Genomic DNA, 22,771 nt, shown 5'->3' on the forward strand with positions numbered 1-22,771 from the left:
ACTTATATCAAAGGCCGTATGTGAGATGATTTTCAACTTGGGGAGCTGGGCAAAAACAAATTTTGGCTTCCACAGTCTCATCTCCATTTCCTTCTAAAAGGAAAAAGAAAAGAAGAAGGAAAATCCTGGGACAATGTATCATAAAGCCAGGTAAGAAACAATTAACATTATTTTGTAACATCAATCATTTTACTTTTCCTTAACATAAGTGGAAAATTGAGTAGATTGTTCCTGTTTACCAAGTGTGTTTTGAAAATTCCTACCCACTGGTCCTGGTAGAAAATAGATGTGTTTCTGCCTAAATAACCCAAATTAAGGAAAACTCCACAGACCTACACTACCACTCCCTGAACATTTTCCTTTATCTCCTTTTTACTGCATCCTATCCTCTTAAACTGCTATTTAATTTCCAAGTGAATTCTTCCACAGCTTCAAATCACTCAAGCAATCTCCCACTGTACTAAGGGATTCTTAGCATCAAATAGTTTCAGACTGGTGACAGGGTATTTATTAAAAGCATGAAGTCTGTGCTTTGCCAAGGAGACCTAAGACTAAGTCTCTTCAACTCTCGGAATGTAGTTTTTGTCATTTGAAAATTGACTTCTGTTGAAGATTTATTTTCTAAGATCCCAGTGAAATTTTAAGTGTGTAATCACGATCCAAACATAACCAAGATTCTTATACAGTGGTAGAGTTTAAGGGAAGCAATTTGACAAGTTGTACACAACCTTTCCCAAGCCCACATTGTATGTACTTAAGAAAGTCTACCTATAATCCATTTTATTACCCAACTGGGGGGTTCTGAATGATCCATTTTACTGCACAATTAGGGGGTTCTGAACCTACATTTTAGCACTTCAGAGAATCATGGCCCCTGCTGAGAGAGAGGATAGACAGCAGAGAGAGAAACTGCAACATATATCCGTCAGGTTGCTCTGCCTTCTAAGCTAACTGCTGAAGATCCTGTAGGGCCAGGCAGAAAAACCGTATTTTCTTGTCTTTTCAAATTTCAAATTCCCTTAAACCAAAGGCTGGACTCCAAATAATTCCGTTTGGAACTAAACAGCTCATTCCCTCTGAGCATGAAAACAGGACTCTGTGACTCCGCCTCGCCGTAGACGGCAGGAGGGAGAAACAGCGCCCGGGAAACCCGAGACTGTCCCACAGAGGCGGTCCCAGGCCAGCCCAGCCCACCCCAGCCCGCAACAGCTACCGGAGCCCGAGGACGCAGCCGAGCCTCCTCGGCCCTCGCCGACTCCTTCCCGAGGCTGGCTCTGGCGTCACGGCCACTGGCGTCACGGCTACTGCGCGACGCGGCCAATCCGCGCAGCCCTCTATGCTATTCAAATCGGCGGCGGGGCCAACGGTTGTGCCGAGACTCGCCACTGCCCCGGCCGATGGGCCTGAGTGTCGCCTTCGCCGCCATGGACGCCACCGGGCGCTGACAGACCTATGGAGAGTCGGGGTGTGCCTCCCGGGCCTTATCGGGCCACCAAGCTGGTAAGACAGCTCGGATAGACGGGACCGGTCAGCGGGCTGACGGCAATCACCATTGTTCGCAGTTTTACCTCGACCGTTCGCAGTTTTACCTCGGTCGGAGGGATGAGTCCCAGGATCCCTAGGTTCAGTGAAAAGGCTGGCGAGGAGAAGTAGCGGGTATGCGACCCTTGCCAGACTCACCGCTCCCTCTATTTTGAGGGTCTGGGCCTCAGATCCGAAAGGAAGCGCCGCGCGTAGGCCGCACCAGACTCGCTATGAGGAGCGACTCCTGTGCCTGGTGTGGCCGGCGTCCCCTGGGGGCGTCTTAGAATATTCCGATTTGGCCGCGCACCTCGCCTGATTTTCTACCCGCCTCAGAACTAGGGAATAGTTGGGAATGAGGTCCAAAGCTTTGTAGGGTTAGGTAGGGGGCAAGCCCGAATGTGGCAGTTTTGTTTATTGAACCCATAGAATTTAACGCAGGATGTACCGGCCGAATAGCACTAGCATAACAGCTGCCTGTTTCAAAACGGTATTTCTGAGTACCCAGCAGTAACCACTGCTGGTGGTCCCTGAATTTGCACGTACAGCACTCCTAACGCGTTTTGTGCAGTTGGGTCTTCGGTTCTATAGGTTACTGTGGTGCTGGTTATGTGACGTTAGGTGAGTCCCCTACCTTCTGCGAGCCTGTTTCCACATTGGTAAAGGTTACTAATACATGCTCGCCTTAAGGGGTTTCCCAGGAGGATGCTGTTTTTGAAAGTGTCTTGTGATCTGCAGAATAACAAGCATTTTCCTCTTAGGAATGCCCTTCAGGCGAGCATGTATTATTAGCCCTACTTTACCAGTGTGCACACTGAGGCTCACAGACGTTAAATGCCTTCTAAAGTCACATCAACAGCAAGTGGCAGAGCTAGAATTCCGATCTTCCCGGTATGGCGATCTTACATGGATTGGCTATATTTACCAATATGAAGGATAGAATTTAGGACAGGAAGGAACCTCAATCAGGTAGTCCTGCCACATTATTTAAAACCCATTAGATGAAAGTAGTATAAGCACGCTGAAAAAGAAAACATGCACTGAATGCTTACTAGTACTTCACATATATTACATCATTTTATCATTCCAATAAGCCCATTCGTTAGGTCCTTTTGTCCCTGTTTTGTGGTTAAGGAGATTGAGGCATAGAGATTGAAGATAGGCCCCAAAAGTCATAAACAATAGTGGTAGAGCTAGAGCTGGGAAACCAGCCCTACTAGTCTAACTCCAGAGCCTGTTCTTAAAACCACTACCCTGTACTGCATCTCAGGAAAGCCATTCTGTAATCTCCCTTAGTACAGAGACCCTTTCTGTCAGTTTTATTACTGTGTCCTCAGGCCAGTACAGAGTGAGCAGCTCAGTATCAGTTTCTAGAGTCAATCACACCTGGGTTTGAATGCCTAAGTTCATCACTTAGCTGTGTGACCTTGGTCATTTTATTAATCTCTCTACTTTATTTTCCTTATGTGAAAAATGAGAAATTAATAGTACCTATTCATAGAATTGGGGTAATTAAAGTGAAATAATGAATGTGAAGCACAGTGCTACCAACATTAATATTAATTGAGGTAAAAAACAGGGATGAATGTTTTCTCTATTGATTGTAGTTCTTCCTTATTTCTAGGTTTCTTAAATAAGCTCAGGATCTTAAATAAGGATCTTAGATCAGCCAATGAAGTTCTTCTAATAAAAAAGCTATTACATAAAAATATTACTACAGCACTAGAATTAATAAAAAGAAAGCAGTGTAAGATATAAATTTTTTTTTTTTGAGACTGAATTTTGCTTTTGTTGCCAAGGCTAGAGTGCAATGGCGCAGTCTCAGCTCACTGCAACCTCCGCCTCCCAGGTTCAAGTGTTTCTCCTGACTCAGCCTCCCGAGTAGCTGAGATTATAGGCATGCGCCACTATGCCCAGCTAATTTTGTATTTTTAGTAGAGATGGAGTTTCTCCATATTAGTCAGGCTGGTATCGAACTCCCGACCTCTGGTGATCCACCCACCTCGGCCTCCCAAGGTGCTGGGATTACAGGCGTGAACCACCGTGCCCGGCCAGATATAAAATTTTATATGGCACAAATAAGATGAATGATTCTTCAAGAATTTTTATGATGTAATCAGATGTGAATTAAAGAATTGTCTTTACCTAATGTACTTCAAATCAATATGAGATTTAATTTTTCTTCAATTTTTTAAAAATATTTTCCTTCTTTTTACAGTGGAATGAAGTTACCACATCTTTTCGAGCAGGAATGCCTCTGAGAAAACACAGACAACACTTTAAAAAATATGGCAATTGTTTCACAGCAGGAGAAGCAGTGGATTGGCTTTATGACCTATTAAGAAATAATAGCAATTTTGGTCCTGAAGTTACAAGGCAACAGACTATCCAACTGTTGAGGAAATTTCTTAAGAATCATGTAATTGAAGATATCAAAGGGAGGTGGGGATCAGAAAATGTTGATGATAACAACCAGCTCTTCAGGTAATGAACAGATATGTAACTGTAAAACTGAATTACTGTAAAGTTTTATCTCTACTTATATTATACTTTTACTATAACAGCAGCTTCTTCAAAGAAGTTATATTTGTTTGGAAAACTATTAATGCTGTTAGTTCAACTAAAATCATTTAGAAAAATTGTAATGTGAAAGTTAATTGCTACAAAATTTAAAGTTTTTAAGTGTTAGATAGCATATATAATAAAGTAGGGAATTGGAAGGGAAATAGTGAGATATTATCACTTCCGCATATTCTGAACACTTTATAACATTTTAAGGACATATTACTGACCTTTAGTTGCATAGTTTCTGGATTATAAGTTCACAGATCCTTCTCTTCAAACATATAATTTAATTTAAGAATACATGTAATAGGATAATAGCAAATCTTACATAACAACAGACAAATAACAGGGCCAGGTAAAGTGGCTCATGCCTGTAATCCCAGCACTTTGGGAGGCTGAGGTGGGCAGATCAACTTGAGGCTAGGAGTTTGAGAGCAGCCTGGCTAACATGGTGAAACCTCGTCTCTACTAAAAATACAAAAAAGGAGTTGGGTGTAGTAGCACACACCTGAGACGGAGGCACGAGAACTGCTTGAGCCTGGGAGGTGGAGGTTGCAGTGAGCTGAGATTGTGCCACTGCACTCCAGCTTGGGGGACAGAGCAAGACTCTGTCTCAAAAAATAACAATGATAACAGAAGAAATATACCACAGGTTAAAGAGAATATTTATTAAGCAGTTAAGATATAACAGAAACTCTGTTTGATGATTTACATATGTGTTCTCACTTAATTGCTATAGTAGCCAAGCAGGGTAGGTATTAACCCCTTTTAACAGATGGGGAAACTGAGACCATGCTTCAACAAATCTTGTTCTGTCTGCCTGAAATGTTTTTCCACTGTGAGACACTGTACACATTTGTCAGGCTAGTAAACTTATACATTTCTTTTAATCTCAGCTCCTTTATAGCCTCTTCTGTAGAGCTTTTCTGACTCCCACAGGTCAGCATAATTGCTTTTTCTCTTATGACCTATGGTTCTTTGTTATATAGCCATTAAACTAGGCCTGTGGAATCTAATGTCCATGCTTTTTTTTTCTACAACATTAGGTACTTTTCAAATTAAATGTCTAAGGATTTATTGTTTCCTATGTACCAAAAATGATTTATGTCATACAAGTAAACTACAATAACAATCATATGAATAATCCATTTTGTATAGCACTCTACAAATCTTTCCTCTCTTAACTACTCCCCAGTTATCTTTGTGGGCTCCTTTACTGCTGCTCGTCCTTTAAGTTGCCCATCTTCAAGTTCCTGCCCTTGTCCTTACTTGACCTTCTCCCTAGGCAATGTCATGCCATGTCTTCACCTACTTTTTTTAAGACTTTCAGGCCTCTCCTGAAATATCTTTCCTGAGCTTTCGGCCCGTTTTGTTTTCATCTGCCTCCTGGAAAGGCACTTCAAATATACCGTATAGAAAAATGACTATCACCCTCTAAGCTAAATTTTGTCGTCTTAGGTTTCCTATCTGAATAAATGGCATTGCCTTCACTATAGTTGCCTTGATTCTTTCCCTTTCTTCTCCTTTAAATATGATTTAGTCTATTGTGCTCCCTAAGTAGTTCTCTGATCTGTACACATCTCTCTCCAAGATGAATCTTCTTTTTGTTAGGCTATAATTCTTACCTGGATTTCTCTTTATTTGTTTTGCTTTTGTTTTACCTGGATTTCTACATAAATCCTCAACTAGTCTCTCTGCCACTAGTCTTTTCTGCCTCCTGGGCTCAAGCTGTCCTCCCACCTCAGCCTCCAAAGTAGTGGGGACTACAGGCACACACTACCACGCCCAGCTAATTTTTGTATTTTTTGTGGACACGGGGTTTCACTATGTTGCCCAGGCTGGTCTCAAACTCCTGAGCTCAAGGGATCCACCCACCTTGACCTTCCAAAGTGCTGGGATTACAGGCATGAGCCACCGTGCCCGGCCTCTCCTAGTCTTTTACAATGGTAACAAAACTATAAAGTATGTAAAAATAAAGTTTACCAAAAATGTGTAAGACCTTATTGGAGAAAAGTATTAAATTGTATTAAATAGAATAAATGGAGAAAGATACCCTGTTCATGAATGAAAATACTTAGTACATGTATATACAAGTCAATTCCTCCCAAATTGAAATAGAAATTCAGTGCATTTTCATTCAAAACTTCAATATAGTTTCTTTGTGGAACTTGATAAGCAGATTCTAAAATTCATTTGGTAAAAGTCTAAGAGAATTTTGAAGACCAAGGTCAAACTTCTGAGGTCTTCAAACTTTTGAGGTCACTACAAACTTTTTGAATAAATTTGATGTATGGGGCCAGGCAGGGTGGCTCACACCTGTAATCCCAGCACTTTTGGAGGCCAAGACAGGAGGATCACTTGAACCCAGGAGTTCAAGACCAGTCTGGATAACATAGGGAGACCCTGTCTCTACAAAAAAAAAAAAAAAAAAATTAATTAGCCAGGCGTGGTGGCATGTGCCTGTGGTCTCATCTACTTGGGAGGCCGAGCCCGGGAGGTTGAGACTGTAGTCAGCCGTGATCACACCACTGCACTCCATCCTGGGTGACAGAGTGAAACTCGGAGAAGAAAAAAAAATTGATATATAGTAAAAGATATGATAAAGTGAAAAAACACCAAACCACATATTGTTTATATACATTTGTTGAAAGTACAAAAGCATGGAAAAGAAATACAACTATAGGTTTATTTTATGAAACTGTAAGTGTATATTTTACTCTCCCTTAGGAAGAAGGAAATATGAATGAGCAAAGAATTTCATTTTTTTAAAAAAAGGAGTTATTTACACTCCCACCAACAGTGTATAAACATTCCATTTTCTCTGCAACCTTGCCAGCACCTGTTATTTTTTTATTTTTTAATAGTGTCCATTCTGACTGGTGTGAGATGGTATCTCATTATGGTTTTGATTTACATTTCTCCAATCAGTAATATTGAACTTTTTTCATATGCTTGTTGGCCGCATATATGTCTTCTTTTGAAAAGTGTCAGTTCATGTCCTTTGCCCCCTTTTTAATGGAGTTGCTTTTAAATTTAAGTTCCTTGTAAATGCTGGATACTAGACCTTTGTCAGATTCATAGTTCGCAAAAATTTTCTCCCATTCCGTAGGTTGTTTGTTGACTGACTCCATTGATAATTTTCTTTGCTGTGTAGCTCTTTCATCTAACTACATCCCATTTGTCAATTTTTGCTTTTGTTGCAATTGCTTTTAGCATCTTCATCATGAAATCTTTGCCCATTCTAATGTCCAGAATGATATTGCCTAGGTTTTCTTCCAGGTTTTTTATAGTTTTGGGTTTTACACTTAACTCTTTAATCCATGTTGAGTTAATTTTTGTATATGGTGTAAGGAAGCGGTCCCATTTCAATCTTCTGCATGTAACTTACCAGTTATCCCAGCACTATTTGTTAAATAGGAAATCATTTCCCCCATTGCTTGTTTTTGTCAGCTTTGCTGAAGATCAGATGGTTGTAGGTGCATGGCCTTATTTCTGGGCTCTGTATTCTGTTTCATTAGTCTATGTGTCGGTTTTTATACCAGTACCATTTTGTTTTGGTTACTGCAGGCCTGTAGTATAGTTTGAATTCTGGTAGCATGATGCCTCCAGCTTTGTTCTTTTTTCTTAGGATAGCCTTGGCTATTTGGGCTCTTTTTTTGGTTCCATATGAGTTGTGGACAACAGTATAGTGATTCATTAAAATCCTAAAACCAGAACTACCATTTAACCTAACAATCCCATTACTAGGTATATACCCTAAGGAATATAAATCATTCTGTCATGAAGACACATGTACATGTTGTTCATTGCAGCACTATTCACAATAGCAAAGACAAAGAGTCAACCTGAATGTCCCTCAGTGGTATACTGGATAAAGAAAATGTGTACATATACACCATGGAATAGTATGCAGCCATAAAAAAGACTTGAGATCATGTACTTTGCAGGAACATAGAGGGAGGTGGAGGCAAACTAACAAAGGAACAGAAAACTGAATACCACATGCTCTCACTTACAAGTGGGAGCGAACTGATGAGAACACATGGACACATAGAGGGGAACAATAGACACTGGGGCCTATTGGACAATGGAAGGTGTGAGGAGGGAGAGGTTCAGGAAGAATGACTAATGGGTACTAGACTTAATACTTGGGTGATGAAATAATCTGTACAACAAACCTCCACAACACAAATTTACCTATGTGAGAAACCTGCACATGTACCCCTGAACTTAAAATAAAAGTTTAAAAAAATTAAAGGAGAAGTCTGGCAAAATGTCAACAATTGCATTGGTTGCCAGTTACATACATGGGTATTGTTTTATTATATCTTTGAAGTATTTTATATTAAAATAAAAGGAGGCCAAAACATTAGAATCAAAAGAAGCAACAGAAACTAAGTTCCAGAAATTAGGACAAACACAAACAAAAGAGGGAATATACAAAGTAGATAACTCATCAAAGAAATTTAGAAAATGTAGCATTCTAGAGCGATTTTGTGTGTAAGCAATACCCCTCTACCAGAATTGACCCTAATAATAACCCTGAATTATCCAGAAATAAAGTTAAAATATATACAATATACTAAAGAAAAAAGGAACCTATTTTTTTAAAGGTTTAATGGGAAAATTTATTTGTCTAGAATCTTTATTACTTGGTAGTATTAATAAATCAGGCTCTTTGTGTGAATTTTAAAATAAATAGGCTCTAAAAGTTTGTTTCTAATCTCACATTATTTAATTGCTTATTGTTTTTAAACCAGATTTCCTGCAACTTCGCCACTTAAAACTCTACCACGAAGGCATCTAGAATTGAGAAAAAACAACGTAGAGAACTTTTCCAAAGACAAAGATAGCATTTTTAAATTACGAAACTTATCTCGTAGAACTCCTAAAAGGCATGGATTACATTTATCTCAGGTAACACATTCTTTTACTAATTACTAGTTTAAATATAATTATGATGTACTCAATAATAGAATCATTAAAAGTAAATGATTCTTTAATATTTAAAGCCAGAACTGAAACCTCCTAACCTACATTACATTCTAAATATGTATATATAAAATTGTTTGTAACCCATAGAAAGAATAATAAAAATGGTAGTGAAACATAATTGAAAACAGCAGTTATATAGTTTAAGTGTGTTTTGGTTTAAATTAATTTGAGGGTGGTAGGGACAACTGCAAAATTAAAAACTCCATTACCATGTTACATTATTTCTTTGGGAGACACTTTATAGCTCCACAATGGACTGATAGTAATAGAATTATTGTTGCTTTCAATATTTAAAAAATTTGAGCGTAACAGATTAAACCAAAATAATCCTTTTTTCAGGAAAATGGCGAGAAAATAAAGCATGAAATAATCAATGAAGATCAAGAAAATGCAATTGATAATAGAGAACTAAGCCAGGAAGATGTTGAAGAAGTTTGGAGATATGTTATTCTGATCTAGTAAGATAAATTAAGCTTTAATGAAGTTCCTGAAGTGTTCTGATTATTAATTTGACATTTTCATCAAAATATGCAAATGAATCAGAACAGATTAATTCTGAAAGTTAGAATGCAACCTGTGTATGTGTTTTTAAATAAATACTCTTGTTATAGCTCTAGTAGAGTAGAAATTGAATGTTTTGGTATGATTCACCTTTTCTTTGAATCAACATTGTGGCCGTAGTTTGGGATATATATTGGAATCCTTTTAAGATTATTGAGATAAATATATTTGAAAGGGGATATTAAATATAAGTCTTAGAAATTTGGTTAAGAAAAATAAAATATTCTGATGGCTTTGTTTACTAGTCATATTCATATGTATAATCTATCTATTTATGAAGAAAAAAAGTTAATATTCTTTCTTCTATTTAGCCTGCAAACCATTTTAGGTGTGCCATCCCTAGAAGAAGTCATAAATCCAAAACAAGTAATTCCCCAATATATAATGTACAACATGGCCAATACAAGTAAACATGGAGTAGTTATACTACAAAACAAATCAGGTTGGTATTAATAAAATAATTGGACTTTTAAAAACTTGCCAACAAGGTTGCAGCTATAGTAGTGTAAAGAGAGACCCAAATGTTGAAAGTAGAATACTTTCATGGAGCATCAGAGGGGCTATCATAAGTTCTTTAGTAATAACAGTGGAATAATTTTTAAGTGAGTATTATTCATGCTAGTATAAGAAATATTTTATCTGCTAAGATAAATTCATGCATGGTATTTTAAAAAATGACAAAGTTAAGCATCCAAAAGGTATACAAATATAAGAAACGTTTTGATTAAGCACATTTTTGTTGAGGGCCTCCAACACGTCAGACATTGTGCTAAGGATTAATGATAAGTAAGATAGAAATGGTCCATACTCTCATGAGGCTTACATGAGTAGTTATGTACACATTAACAGGAGTCAAACATATATACAAAACTGTAATAACACAACAAAATAAGCGCAGACTTTCAAGATGAGGATTCTAAAGGGACGGCTTTTTTGTTTTATATATTTATATAGTTGATTGATTTCAGATTTAGATACAAACATCAGGGAAATAATTCAAGCTAGATAGATGTATTAGAAAACTTAGATTATGAGAAAGGTATCCATAAATCTCTCAAAATTGTAGCTAATGTTTTTATGAGAAGTTTCTGGCTGTGGAATTAACTGACATATATTACTTTGGTTTTCTTTCTATGGGCAAGAACTTTGAGTTTTTAATTGTAGGAGCAAAAAGTAAATGTTAAAACTGATGAGTTTGCTATGTGGCATATGTATGTGGCTGTAGACCAGTCCCTTCTTCCATTACCTAAAATAATATGGTTAACAGTGTATTCCCTCATTTAAGATTTCTATTCTTTGTAACTCTGTGTAAAAAAAATGCTAGATTTCTATGGAACATATTTTATTTAGTGGCACTTGAAAGATTTTAAGCAAACTTCACTATAAAAGCAACATAACAATGAGATACAATTCATTTCAATCATAGGTCTCACCCAAATCAGTAATATTCAAATAGCATAGCAGTAGGCAGAATAGAAACAGGGATGAAGAAAAGATAGTGATAGTAGATAAAAATGAATGTGGAGTTTATATCTAAACACTCCCTCAAAATAATTCTCAATTTGGCAGTATTTAATTGTTGTATGTAATATGAATCAAACTCAGAATCTCTATAATTTTTTCAGACTTTTTCTATTTTAAAATACTGACTTGATCCTGTGTCTTATTAAACATATAATACTTTTTAATCCTGGTAATACACACATATACAAATGTAACATGTATGTGTATGTGTATATACATATATATAATTGCACCTAAGTGTGATATTTTAAAATATACTGTCATAAAAAATGTGTGGTTTACTTAGTAATGTTTTTCTTTTTGTGTAGATGACCTCCCTCACTGGGTATTATCTGCCATGAAGTGCCTAGCAAATTGTAAGTTAAATATATGTGTGTGTGTGTGTATGTGTGTGTGTGTGTGTGTGTGTTATACTGATAGCATTTAACAAGAACCAAGGAAATTTAATAAAGTCCTGATAAAATTAAAGTATATCATTTCTCTTGATATATAAATGAAAATCTAGTGGAATTTATTACATTATGGAGCCCTTAACTTTTTCTGTTTAGAAAGGTGGCAATTTTTTAATTCAAGCATATTATTTATGGTTTAGTTCACATATATTATAAAGTCATAGCCTAGAGGATCTCAAAGGATTTTTTAAGTGAAATCCACACTAATTGCCTCAGTGAGGCTCAGAGTTCAAATGGCTTGAACTCCTCGGGATTTCTATCGTGTAGAAGCATAGAATACTAGCTATATTAATGTGACTTTATGTTATGAAAAAGAAGATTATCTGTCATTGTATTAGTTTGTTCTCGTGCTGCTATAAAGAAATACTTAAGACTGGGTCATTTATAAAGCAAAGAGGTTTAATTGGCTCATGGTTCCACAAGCTATATAGGAAACATGGCCGAGGAGGCCTCAGGAAACTTACAACTTACAGTCATGGCAGAGAAGGTGGAGGGGAAGCAGGCATGTCTTACATGGCTGGAGCAGGAGGAAGGTTGTGTGCGGAGGTGGTACACACTTTTAAACAACCAGATCTTGTGATAACTCACTCAGTATCACAAGAACAGCACCAAAGGGGAAATACACGCCCATGATTCAATCACCTCCCACCAGGCCCCACCTCCAACACTGGGGATTACCAATTTGGCATGAGATTTGGGTGAGGACAGATCCAAACCTTATCAGTCACTAATCCAGAAATTTTTTTTAGCATTTAATTGATCGAGCTTTTTCATAGTGATCAGTGATCATTGATTTTTGTAACATAAAACCCTAGTATGAATACAAAATCCTAATTGCTTTCAAAGTTAATTTTTTAAATGTACAAAGATATAAGCTAAATCATCAAAAGCTAAATTATGTTTTAATAGTTTTAGTTACAAGTATAATTTTCTAGTTCATACAAAGTTAGCATTTTCTAAATGCTAATAGGGTTTTATTAATGTTCAGGGTAACTTTATATTCCTTTGTTGTCCACTGGGTGTCAATATGATAAAATGGCATTGAATAAATAGCAATAAATACATTTACAGAAACATTTTATCAAATTAAGATTAAAATCTTTCTTATGGACTTAAGACTTGAATTTGTCTTTCTACTTTCCAAGTATAGTTAGCTATTCTTCTCTTTCATTCCTTTGCTCATGGTTAGGAATTCAGATAGGCATACTGACAGGGATTTGTCTGACATCTGGTCTTTAGGGATTCTGTCTTCCTTCTCTTTTCAGTCTATGTAATACCTAAATGATACCAATTATATAACTTACTGGATTCCAAATTAGCAACAATGTATTTAGCCAGAGGCAGAGTTAAGACTTACTTTGTTAGTCGATCCCCCAGAGTAATTCTGTGAGACGTAGGAATTAGTATTCAGTATACCATCCCAATTTTCCCAACAGAGAAAACCAAAGCTTAGAGTATCTTCTTTTAGTGCAAAGGAGCTAGAGCTCAAACCTAGATTCTCTATAAATTCTATATTTTTAATATTTTTAATTCCTATAAACATGTAGCTTCTGTCTTAGAGAACTTTCTAATGATTATCAAATCTTTTATTCCACATACTATTTCTTATGTCCTTAGAAAAATATCTACTTTGCTCTGTTGTTAAGAGTGTGTGTATGTGTGAATTGTTTTCTTTAATTCTTTTTCAGTGTGTGCACATTTGTGTGTCCATACAAAAGTTTGGAAACAGAAGTAAGAAATATTATTTGGACTTGGGAAGAGAAACATTTTAACTTGAAAGATAGTATAATGGCTCTAAAACCTAGATGCATACCACAGTCACTAAAGAGACTCTCCAGAGATTCTGTAGGTCAGGAATCTTTAAAAAATATATATATATATGCCTCCAGAAGATTATTATAGTGAAGGTTCTCAGGTTAGTGTTTGGAAAACACTCAATTAGTGAACCAGAAGCAAACATTTCTAGGTCAGTAAATTTCTGGCCCCACCTTCATGGATTATGGTCTCCATAGAGGACTTTGTATTTTTAATAGGCACACTGGATGATTCTGTGATGTAATCCATGAACCACACTTTAAATGTTGTAGCTTTAAAAGTCCTGAGCCTTGCTCTTATTTTACACTGCTCTAACTTCTAATTCAAACTTTGCTACCAGAGTCTTTTTCATCTTGGGCAAGGTACTCCCAGCCTCAGTTTTCTTATCTATAAAATGAGATCAGATCTTATTTTTGAGGAAAACACAAATGAGTAGGTATGATTATTTCAATAGTTGTGTCAAGCTTAAGAAACAACAATGTAAAGATATTATTTAAATTCATTAAGGCTATGCGTCATGTTAGACAAAATATATTCATGAAAATGTAAATTTACAAAAAGACAATTTGAAGGAATTATTTGTGTTGTCCAAATATTCTTTCCTTTACAAAATGAATTACAATAAAATCTTATTAAACTAAGCTTCCCTAATGCTTTTAAAATGATATTAAAATTTTCCTTTATGTATGATTTTTCAGGTATAAAAATGTTAAAATAAAACAAAATACTAGCAATTGACTGCTTCTAGTGGAAAGATAATGAGGAAGAATGAGATATCCCCTTTAAATTTTTTAACTGTGGCAGAATTTGTTGTTAAACCTAGCTCCTTCGTGAAATACAGATTTTATACTTTCTATGTTTAAAAATTGTATTTAAATTAAAATATACTTTACCTTTTCTCTTGCCTTCTACTTCTTAGGGCCAAGAAGCAATGATATGAATAATCCAACTTATGTTGGATTTGAACGAGATGTATTCAGAACAATTGCAGATTATTTTCTAGATCTCCCTGAACCTCTACTTACTTTTGAATATTACGAATTATTTGTAAACATTCTGGGTATGTATGGATTTTACTGATTTTAGTTCATTTTGTTAAAGTTTTCAAATTTCTTATAATTTAGAAAATCTAAAACCATAGGTAAATATGAAGGTGGCAACTTGCAAATTATTTTAAAACTCAGTGAAATAAGGTCCCCAGGTTACTCATACTTCCACCCAGCCAACTACCAATTCGGGACTTCTCTCAACCCCCTACCAAACTCAATAATTCACTACAATGATTCACAGAACTCAGAAAAGCACTCTAACTATGACTATTAGTTTATTATAAAAGCTAGATCTCAAGAATAGCCAAATGGAAGAGTTACACAGAACAAGGTATGAGGGTGGGGGTTGCACAGAGTTTCTCTACCCTTTCTGGTCATGCCGTGATCCCAGCACATCCATGTGTTCACCAACCTAGAAACTCCCTCAGCCTGCCTGTTTTAGAGTTTTAATTGAAGTTTAATTACCAAGGCATGACTGACCAAATCGTTGGCCACTGTTGTCAATTGAACTCAATCTCTAGCCCCTTTCTCCTCCCACAAGGTTGTAGTTGGTGATGAAAATTTGAACCATGGCCAGCCCTCAGTTACCTTAGCATGAACTCAGATATGCTGAAATAGGCTTGTTATGAGTAACCAAAGACTTCTATCATTCAGGAAATTTCAAGGATTTTAGGAGCTCCATACCAGGTACCAAGGACAAAGATCAAATATATGTATTTTATTATACCACAATTATCTTATATTTATGAGGTTTCTAGTACTTGCAGACTAAGAACAGATTTTTTAAACGTATTCTGGCTCAATCCATTTAAGTAGGCTGTTGAAATAATTTTTTAAAGTCATATTACAAGTGGGAAAACCACTCATCTGTCTTGCACGTTTGTAACCGAATGTTGCATGTGTCCTATTTAAGTGGCTTCTGAATTAAACAACTACTGTGTATACTATACTAACAATATATACTATAGTAATGCTTTATTTTTTAACTTTACTATTGTTTTTGTTTTATTTTTGTCCACTGTCATACAGTTGCATCTTAATTTTTGTTTCATTTCCTGGTAGTTGTTTGTGGCTACATCACAGTTTCAGATAGATCCAGTGGGATACATAAAATCCAAGATGATCCACAGTCTTCAAAATTCCTTCACTTAAACAATTTGAATTCCTTCAAATCAACTGAGTGCCTTCTTCTCAGTCTGCTTCATAGAGAAAAAAACAAAGAAGAATCAGATTCTACTGAGAGACTACAGATAAGCATTCCAGGATTTCAAGAAAGATGTGCTAAGAAAATGCAGCTAGTTAATTTAAGAAACAGAAGAGTGAGTGCTAATGACATAATGGGAGGAAGTTGTCATAATTTAATAGGGTTAAGTAGTATGCATGATCTATCCTCTAACAGCAAACCAAGGTGCTGTTCTTTGGAAGGAATTGTAGATGTGTCAGGGAATTCAAGTAAAGAGGCATCCAGTGTCTTTCATCAATCTTTTCCGAACATAGAAGGACAAAATAATAAACTGTTTTTAGAGTCTAAGCCCAAACAGGAATTCCTGTTGAATCTTCATTCAGAGGAAAATATTCAAAAGCCATTCAGTGCTGGTTTTAAGAGAACCTCTACTTTGACTGTTCAAGACCAAGAGGAGTTGTGTAATGGGAAATGCAAGTCAAAACAGCTTTGTAGGTCTCAGAGTTTGCTTTTAAGAAGTAGTACAAGAAGGAATAGTTATATCAATACACCAGTGGCTGAAATTATCATGAAACCAAATGTTGGACAAGGCAGCACAAGTGTGCAAACAGCTATGGAAAGTGAACTCGGAGAGTCTAGTGCCACAATCAATAAAAGACTCTGCAAAAGTACAATAGAACTTTCAGAAAATTCTTTACTTCCAGCTTCTTCTATGTTGACTGGCACACAAAGTAAGGCTGTTGCTTTCAATGCATGCAATATTAACTTTTAGTGTTTACTAACTCTGTGTTTTGCTTACCTGGCTTTTCTTCCTTGAAGTTGCTTAATTTTTTTTCCTCCAAGAGGAATTATTATAAAAGACTTTTGTCTGTGACATAACCAAGATTTATTCTATTTACCTAAAGCACTTATTTTCTTTTTTGCAATTTCATTTATTCTGAGTCACTTTATTTGTAATAAGTGAAGAATTTTAATACTTAGAAATAAGTTGTAAAGAAAATAATGAGAATCTTACCATGCTTTAGAGGAATGTAATTTCTAGAAATAGTTAAAAGAAATGAAATACTAAGATATTATTTTACCTTCTTTATATAGCTGTATATACTGGTAGTATGAAAGCAACTAGTGTCATTGATGATTTTTTGGGGGGGTATTTTTGTATTCTAGGTTTGCTGCAACCTCATTTAGAGAGGGTTGCCATCGATGCTCTACAGTTATGTTGTTTGTTACTTCCCCCACCAAATCGTAGAAAGCTTCAACTTTTAATGCGTATGATTTCCCGAATGAGTCAAAATGTTGATATGCCCAAACTTCATGATGCAATGGGTATGAGATCACTGGTAAGTTGATTTCTTATGGAAAGAATAAGTCTGATTCATAAACCAAAATAACAAAACCAAACTACGTAAAAGTACTACTCAAGTGATGTCTTAGTCTTAAAGTGCTAGATTCTTAGGTTGGAAAGGCTCTTTAACCTTTCCTAGCAGCAGAATTTTGGTGTATTAATCTTTTGTGCACACTGTGTTATACTTTCACATGCTGGTGTTAATCTTGACTAAGGACTTTGCCTGCTCATTCATCCTGAATCACTTCATAGTGATTGACAAGTCAGACCACGTTATGTTGCCTTGTGCCAATTCTGTTTGGTGGATAAGGAAGAGGAAATGTAGGTACTGTTGAAAGCTTAAGGAGACTAACTGTGGACGCAGAGAACTAATGGAACTTAATACAGTAAGTCAGTGTTTCAGAGAATATAGTAATGGAAAACTAGGTCATTGTGGACAAGAAGTTGGGAAGCACTATTGCCAAACAGCCTTAGGCTCCTTGTGAAAATGAGGACAAGGGCATTTATATGCAGACAATTGATTGGAAATGAACTCTTGAAATAGTATCTTTAATCTCTCTCTTTTTTTTTAAGTCACCACTTACTCAAAATGCAACTTCAATTTAATCCGGAGTTACGCTTTCTTCCACTCATTATTAAAGATAGTTCTTTAACAATGACAGACCTAATATAAAGAAGAAGAATTATTCTTGAGTAATTATAGCACTATTAAAAAGCATAGGAAGTTTACAGAGGAAGATGTTTTCAGAGACATGACTGGGAAGGTGATAATTTTGGTTTTGCACTTTTAAGATTTGAAGTCATAGGACCTCCAAGAGAAATTGAAATTTGTCCAACAGAAAGTTGGAAACATGAGCCAGGTGAAGAAAGATCAGGGGAGAATGCAAATTGTTTTGGTCATTTACATAGGGACAGTACTTGAAGCTATGAGAGGAGATGAGCTCTACAAGGCTAAGAATGTGAAGAAAGAGCAAAAGGCTGAGGTCTGAGCCATGGAAGGAGACAGGAAACCCCGACTGATGTGTAGGAATAAAACTAAAAATCTATCAGTTCTATAAATATTCTGATCATCTACTATGTGTGAAATATTTAAAACAATTCTGATTTCTAAGTATTTTAGAATGAGGTGTGTGTGTGTGTTACACTTAGAGGGTTGCATAGATATAAGTGAGAGTAACGAGAGTAATAAGTGAGAGTAATCAATTTTATCCCAGGATTTGAAGATCCCATAAGATGGAATTGAAAAATGTGTGTTTTAAATTGCTGTCTAAAGACTGACAGAATAAACATTTTTAAAAACTATTTTCCAGCATTTCAAAAGCTAAATGGCATCAGCTTTGCAACCACTTATGAATAGAAGTGTTCTATGTGTTACACATTCTCCTGGTTTGTGTTTTTCTGTGGGATTCATTTAATGTAATTAGTTATTGTTCTCTGACAATCTTTAAGCTTAAGCAACATATATATGTGGTATTAATAGAACCTATGGTGTTTACTGATAAAATTGTGACAAAATTGTAGAAAAACCAAAGCCTTTTATAATTCTTGGGAATTAAATTGAGGATATACTTTTTTTTTTTTTTCTGGTTACACAGGATGATGCTCTGTTACCCAGGCTGGAGTACAGTGGTGTGATTACAGCTCATTGCACCCTGGAATTCCTGGGCTCAAGAAATCCTTCTGCCTCACTCTCCCAAGTAGCTGGAACCACAGGCATGCACCATCATGCCTGGCTAGTTTTTTATTTCTTTGTAGGTATAGGGTTTCACTATGTTGCCTAGGCTGGCTTCGAACTCCTTGCCTCAAGTGAGCCTCTCACCTCAGCCTCCCAAAGTGCTTAGATTACAGGCATGAACCACCATGCTCAGCCATGGAAAAACTTTAAAAAGGATTTATGTATAATCAAATTCTTACATTTCTAACTGTATAAATCATTGTCCTCATTTTTAAACTGAGGGCTGCTTATCACTTTTTCCCAATACTTGACATAATGCTACCTGGAAATTACTGATATTCTAGTTTGTATGCAACCTTAGCTTTTTAAATTCACATCTTTTAATATTTTTCTAGATGATACATACCTTTTCTCGATGTGTGTTATGCTGTGCTGAAGAAGTGGATCTTGATGAGCTTCTTGCTGGAAGATTAGTTTCTTTCTTAATGGATCATCATCAGGAAATTCTTCAAGTACCCTCTTACTTACAGATTGCAGTGGAAAAACATCTTGACTACTTAAAAAAGGGACATGTAAGTATTGTGAGTCTTAAAATTCTCTGCAATAGTCAGTTGCAAGTGGCAAACTCATCTCAAAGTAGCTTAATCAAAAAGGGAGACTTTATCAGCTCCCATAAACAACCTCTAAAAGTCAGGAATGTAGACAGAATCTGGGACTCAAATAGCTATATGACTCTTTCCATCCCTCCATCTCTTATTTCTGTGTTGATCCTGTGTTTGACAATGGCTCCTTCCCATGATGAGGAATGTGGCTAATTGAAGTTCATGAGTTAGAGCCTTACATTTGCAATTCGAAGGAAAAAGAGCCATTCCTCCATCTCCAGTTTAAAAGCTCTAGATGTAGACTCTTAGCCTAGTTGAGGTTAAATATGCATCATTTAGGTTGTTAAGAGTGAGTAGGACGGAGATAGGGCCTTACTCTGATTGGTTCTACACAAATTAAAGGAGAATTTATTCTTCACAAAAGGTGAAGGTAGAGGGGTAAAATGGGAAGGAACTATTAAAAGAAGGAGACTATTAGAAGGGGGTAAAATGGGAAGGAACTATTAAAAGAAGGAATACTGTGCAGCCAAAATAACAGATATCTACTGTATTCTGTCTTTGGCTGCCCAACACATGTTTATATTTTTCCCATACATACCATTCTAATATTGCCCTGGCTTATAATTATAACTATCTCCTAGAATTTCTTTCTCTTATCAGAAGATGTTAGAAGCTCTGCCTATGACCCTAGGCCTCAAAAAAAAAAATACATGAAAACTAAAAATATTTCATTTCAGTAAATATGCTGATCATCTACTACCTGCACTATCAGAACATTAAAGTCTTAAGATGAATTAGAATAACACTTAGATTGTTATTTTATAGTTAAAAGAATAAAATCCATAGTTAACGGTAATAATTATAATACCTGTCTTTATTTAATGCTTATTGTGTGCTGAGCCCTTTCTATACATTTTCTTATGTAATTTCCATTTTAATGATGAAGAAACAGACCAAGAAAAGTTAAATACATTGTTGAATGTTACAAACCAAGTAGATTATGGAGCTGGGGTTTAGAACCTACTGACTTACACATCTGTACTGCATAATACATAGTTTTTTTAATGTGCTGAATGTTTGATTGGTGGTAAATTAATAGGTGCTAGATCCCATCAAAAGAATACTTTATCATATAAGAACATGACCAGAATTAACAGTTATATCATTTTGTTCACTACAGATTGAAAATCCTGGAGATGGTCTATTTGCTCCTTTGCCAACTTACTCATACTGTAAGCAGATTAGTGCTCAGGAGTTTGATGAGCAAAAAGTTTCTACCTCTCAAGCTGCAATTGCAGAACTTCTAGAAAATATTATTAAAAACAGGAGTTTACCTCTAAAGGAGAAGAGAAAAAAACTAAAACAGGTAAGAGAATGAGCAAGTTCTCAATCATGTAAATATTTTCTAATGTGCTGTTCCTGGTTGTTAATAACATTTAGAATCTACTTTCTTATTTTAATATTTTAGATTTTAAGTTTGAGGTATACAGACTATATATTATGATGTCTTGTATATGTGCATTAACCTAAAACATGTGAGTACCTACCTGATTTTGCTCTTTATCCTGAATTTTAAAATAATACCAACAATAATAATATATACTCTCCTTTTTCACTAGTATTTTGTATAATTATAGTTTGGATTAGCCTGGGAAAGCAATTATAAGGTATGGATATGTATCTTTGAGTGACTTATCACTATGTTTTAGAATTTTTAGCTCTGAAAGCCCAGTAGTCACATGATTTTGGCACGTCTAATTCCAAGTCTGAGACACTGAAAGAAATATGAATACTAGATGCCTATGCCCTTCATAGGTTTTATCAGTGGGAAAGAAGATCTGGAATTTAGGGGGAGAATTAACATCGGAAGAGAAAGAATCCTAAAATGTTAATGTTAATGAGATCCAAGAGATCTTATAGTATTCACATGAGAAGAGAGAGGGAAAGGCAAGGATAAAATGAAAGGATACTAATCTCTATAATACTTCTTTGAGAAAGACACTGAATTCTTATAAAATGTTGAACACTGCTTCAGCTTGGGAAATAATGTTAAATACCTTCTAATTTCTCACCTCATTCTTAAGTTTCAGAAGGAATATCCTTTGATATATCAGAAAAGATTTCCAACCATGGAGAGTGAAGCAGCACTTTTTGGTGACAAACCTACAATCAAGCAACCAATGCTGATTTTAAGAAAACCAAAGTTCCGTAGTCTAAGATACTAACTGAATTAAAAATTATGTAATACTTGCGGAACTTTGATAAACGAAGCCATATCTGAGAATGTAGCTACTCAAAAAGAAGTCTGTCATTAATAAGGTATTTCTAAATAAACACATTATGTAAGGAAGTGCCAAAATAGTTGTTTATCAATGTGAGACTCTTAGGAAACTAACTAGATCTCAATTGAGAGCACATAACAATAGATGATACCAAATACTTTTTGTTTTTAACACAGCTATCCAGTAAGGCTATCATGATGTGTGCTAAAATTTTATTTACTTGAATTTTGAAAACTGAGCTGTGTTAGGGATTAAACTATAATTCTGTTTTTAAAAGAAAATTTATCTGCAAATGTGCAAGTTCTGAGATATTAGCTAATGAATTAGTTGTTTGGGATTACTTCTTTGTTTCTAAGTATAAGAATGTGAAGAATATTTGAAAACTCAATGAAATAATTCTCAGCTGCCAAATGTTGCACTCTTTTATATATTCTTTTTCCACTTTTGATCTATTTATATATATGTATGTGTTTTTAAAATATGTGTATATTTTATCAGATTTAGTTTTGCCTTAAATATTATCCCCAACTGCTTCAGTCATTCATTTGTTCAATATATATATTTTGAATTCTAGTTTTCATAATCTATTAGAAGATGGGGATATAAAAGAAGTATAAGGCAATCATATATTCATTCAAAATATATTTATTTAGCAACTGCTATGTGCCTTTCGTTGTTCCAGACATGCGAAGACAATGATAAATAAAACATATAATCTCTTCCATAAGGTATTTATTTTTTAATCAAGGGAGATACACCTATCAGATGCTTAAAATAACAACACTACCCACTGAAATCAGGGCATATAGAATCATTCAGCTAAAGAGTGACTTCTATGATGATGGAACAGGTCTCTAAGCTAGTGGTTTTCAAACTGGTGCACATTAGACTCACCCGAGGAGTTTTAAAACAGCCTATATGCCCAGGGCCTAACTTATACTAATTAAATCTGAATTTTGGGGATGTTGTATAGGGATTAGTATTTTTTTAATCTAGATGATTCCAATATTCAGCCAACTGTGAGAATCAATGGCCTAAATGCTTTTTTTATAAAAAGCATTTTTATAAATGTCAAGATAACTTATAAAAATGTCAACATTTTTATAAGTGTCAAGATAATGGCACATTGACTTTATTTTTTCATTGGAAGAAAATGGCTGCCAAGTATAAATGACTCTCATCTTAAAACAAGGTTCTTCAGG

General features: G+C 35.5%; 1 protein-coding gene across 2 annotated transcripts; it reads left to right on the top strand.

The window, feature by feature from the left end:
* The first annotated feature begins 1,187 nt into the window (after positions 1 to 1,187).
* Positions 1,188 to 22,293, top strand: DEPDC1 (DEP domain containing 1). Of its 2 annotated transcripts, XM_002810711.6 has the most exons (12): positions 1,203 to 1,500; positions 3,740 to 4,005; positions 8,847 to 9,003; positions 9,421 to 9,539; positions 9,954 to 10,084; positions 11,475 to 11,522; positions 14,353 to 14,493; positions 15,545 to 16,396; positions 16,833 to 17,005; positions 19,081 to 19,257; positions 20,468 to 20,653; positions 21,372 to 22,293. In XM_002810711.6, the coding sequence occupies exons 1-12, from the start codon at positions 1,453 to 1,455 to the stop codon at positions 21,510 to 21,512; spliced, it is 2,439 nt and encodes an 812-aa protein (XP_002810757.3). In that variant the 5' UTR covers positions 1,203 to 1,452; the 3' UTR covers positions 21,513 to 22,293. The 2 variants fall into 2 exon arrangements, with proteins under 2 accessions (XP_009247403.3, XP_002810757.3); XM_009249128.4 differs by lacking the exon at positions 15,545 to 16,396 and having other exon boundaries at positions 1,188 to 1,500.
* The last annotated feature ends 478 nt before the right edge of the window (positions 22,294 to 22,771 follow it).

The sequence above is a fragment of the Pongo abelii genome, chromosome 1 (genome assembly GCF_028885655.2).
Source record: "Pongo abelii isolate AG06213 chromosome 1, NHGRI_mPonAbe1-v2.0_pri, whole genome shotgun sequence".
Classification (NCBI taxonomy): Eukaryota; Metazoa; Chordata; class Mammalia; order Primates; family Hominidae; genus Pongo; species Pongo abelii.

Coding starts and splice junctions, on each gene's coding strand:
- DEPDC1 (XM_002810711.6), top strand. CDS start 1,453: ATGGAGAGTCGGGGTGTGCCTCCCGGGCCTTATCGGGCCACCAAGCTG. Junction 11,523..14,352: donor CATGAAGTGCCTAGCAAATT/GTAAGTTAAATA, acceptor TCTACTTCTTAG/GGCCAAGAAGCAATGATATG. Junction 20,654..21,371: donor AGAGAAAAAAACTAAAACAG/GTAAGAGAATGA, acceptor CTCATTCTTAAG/TTTCAGAAGGAATATCCTTT.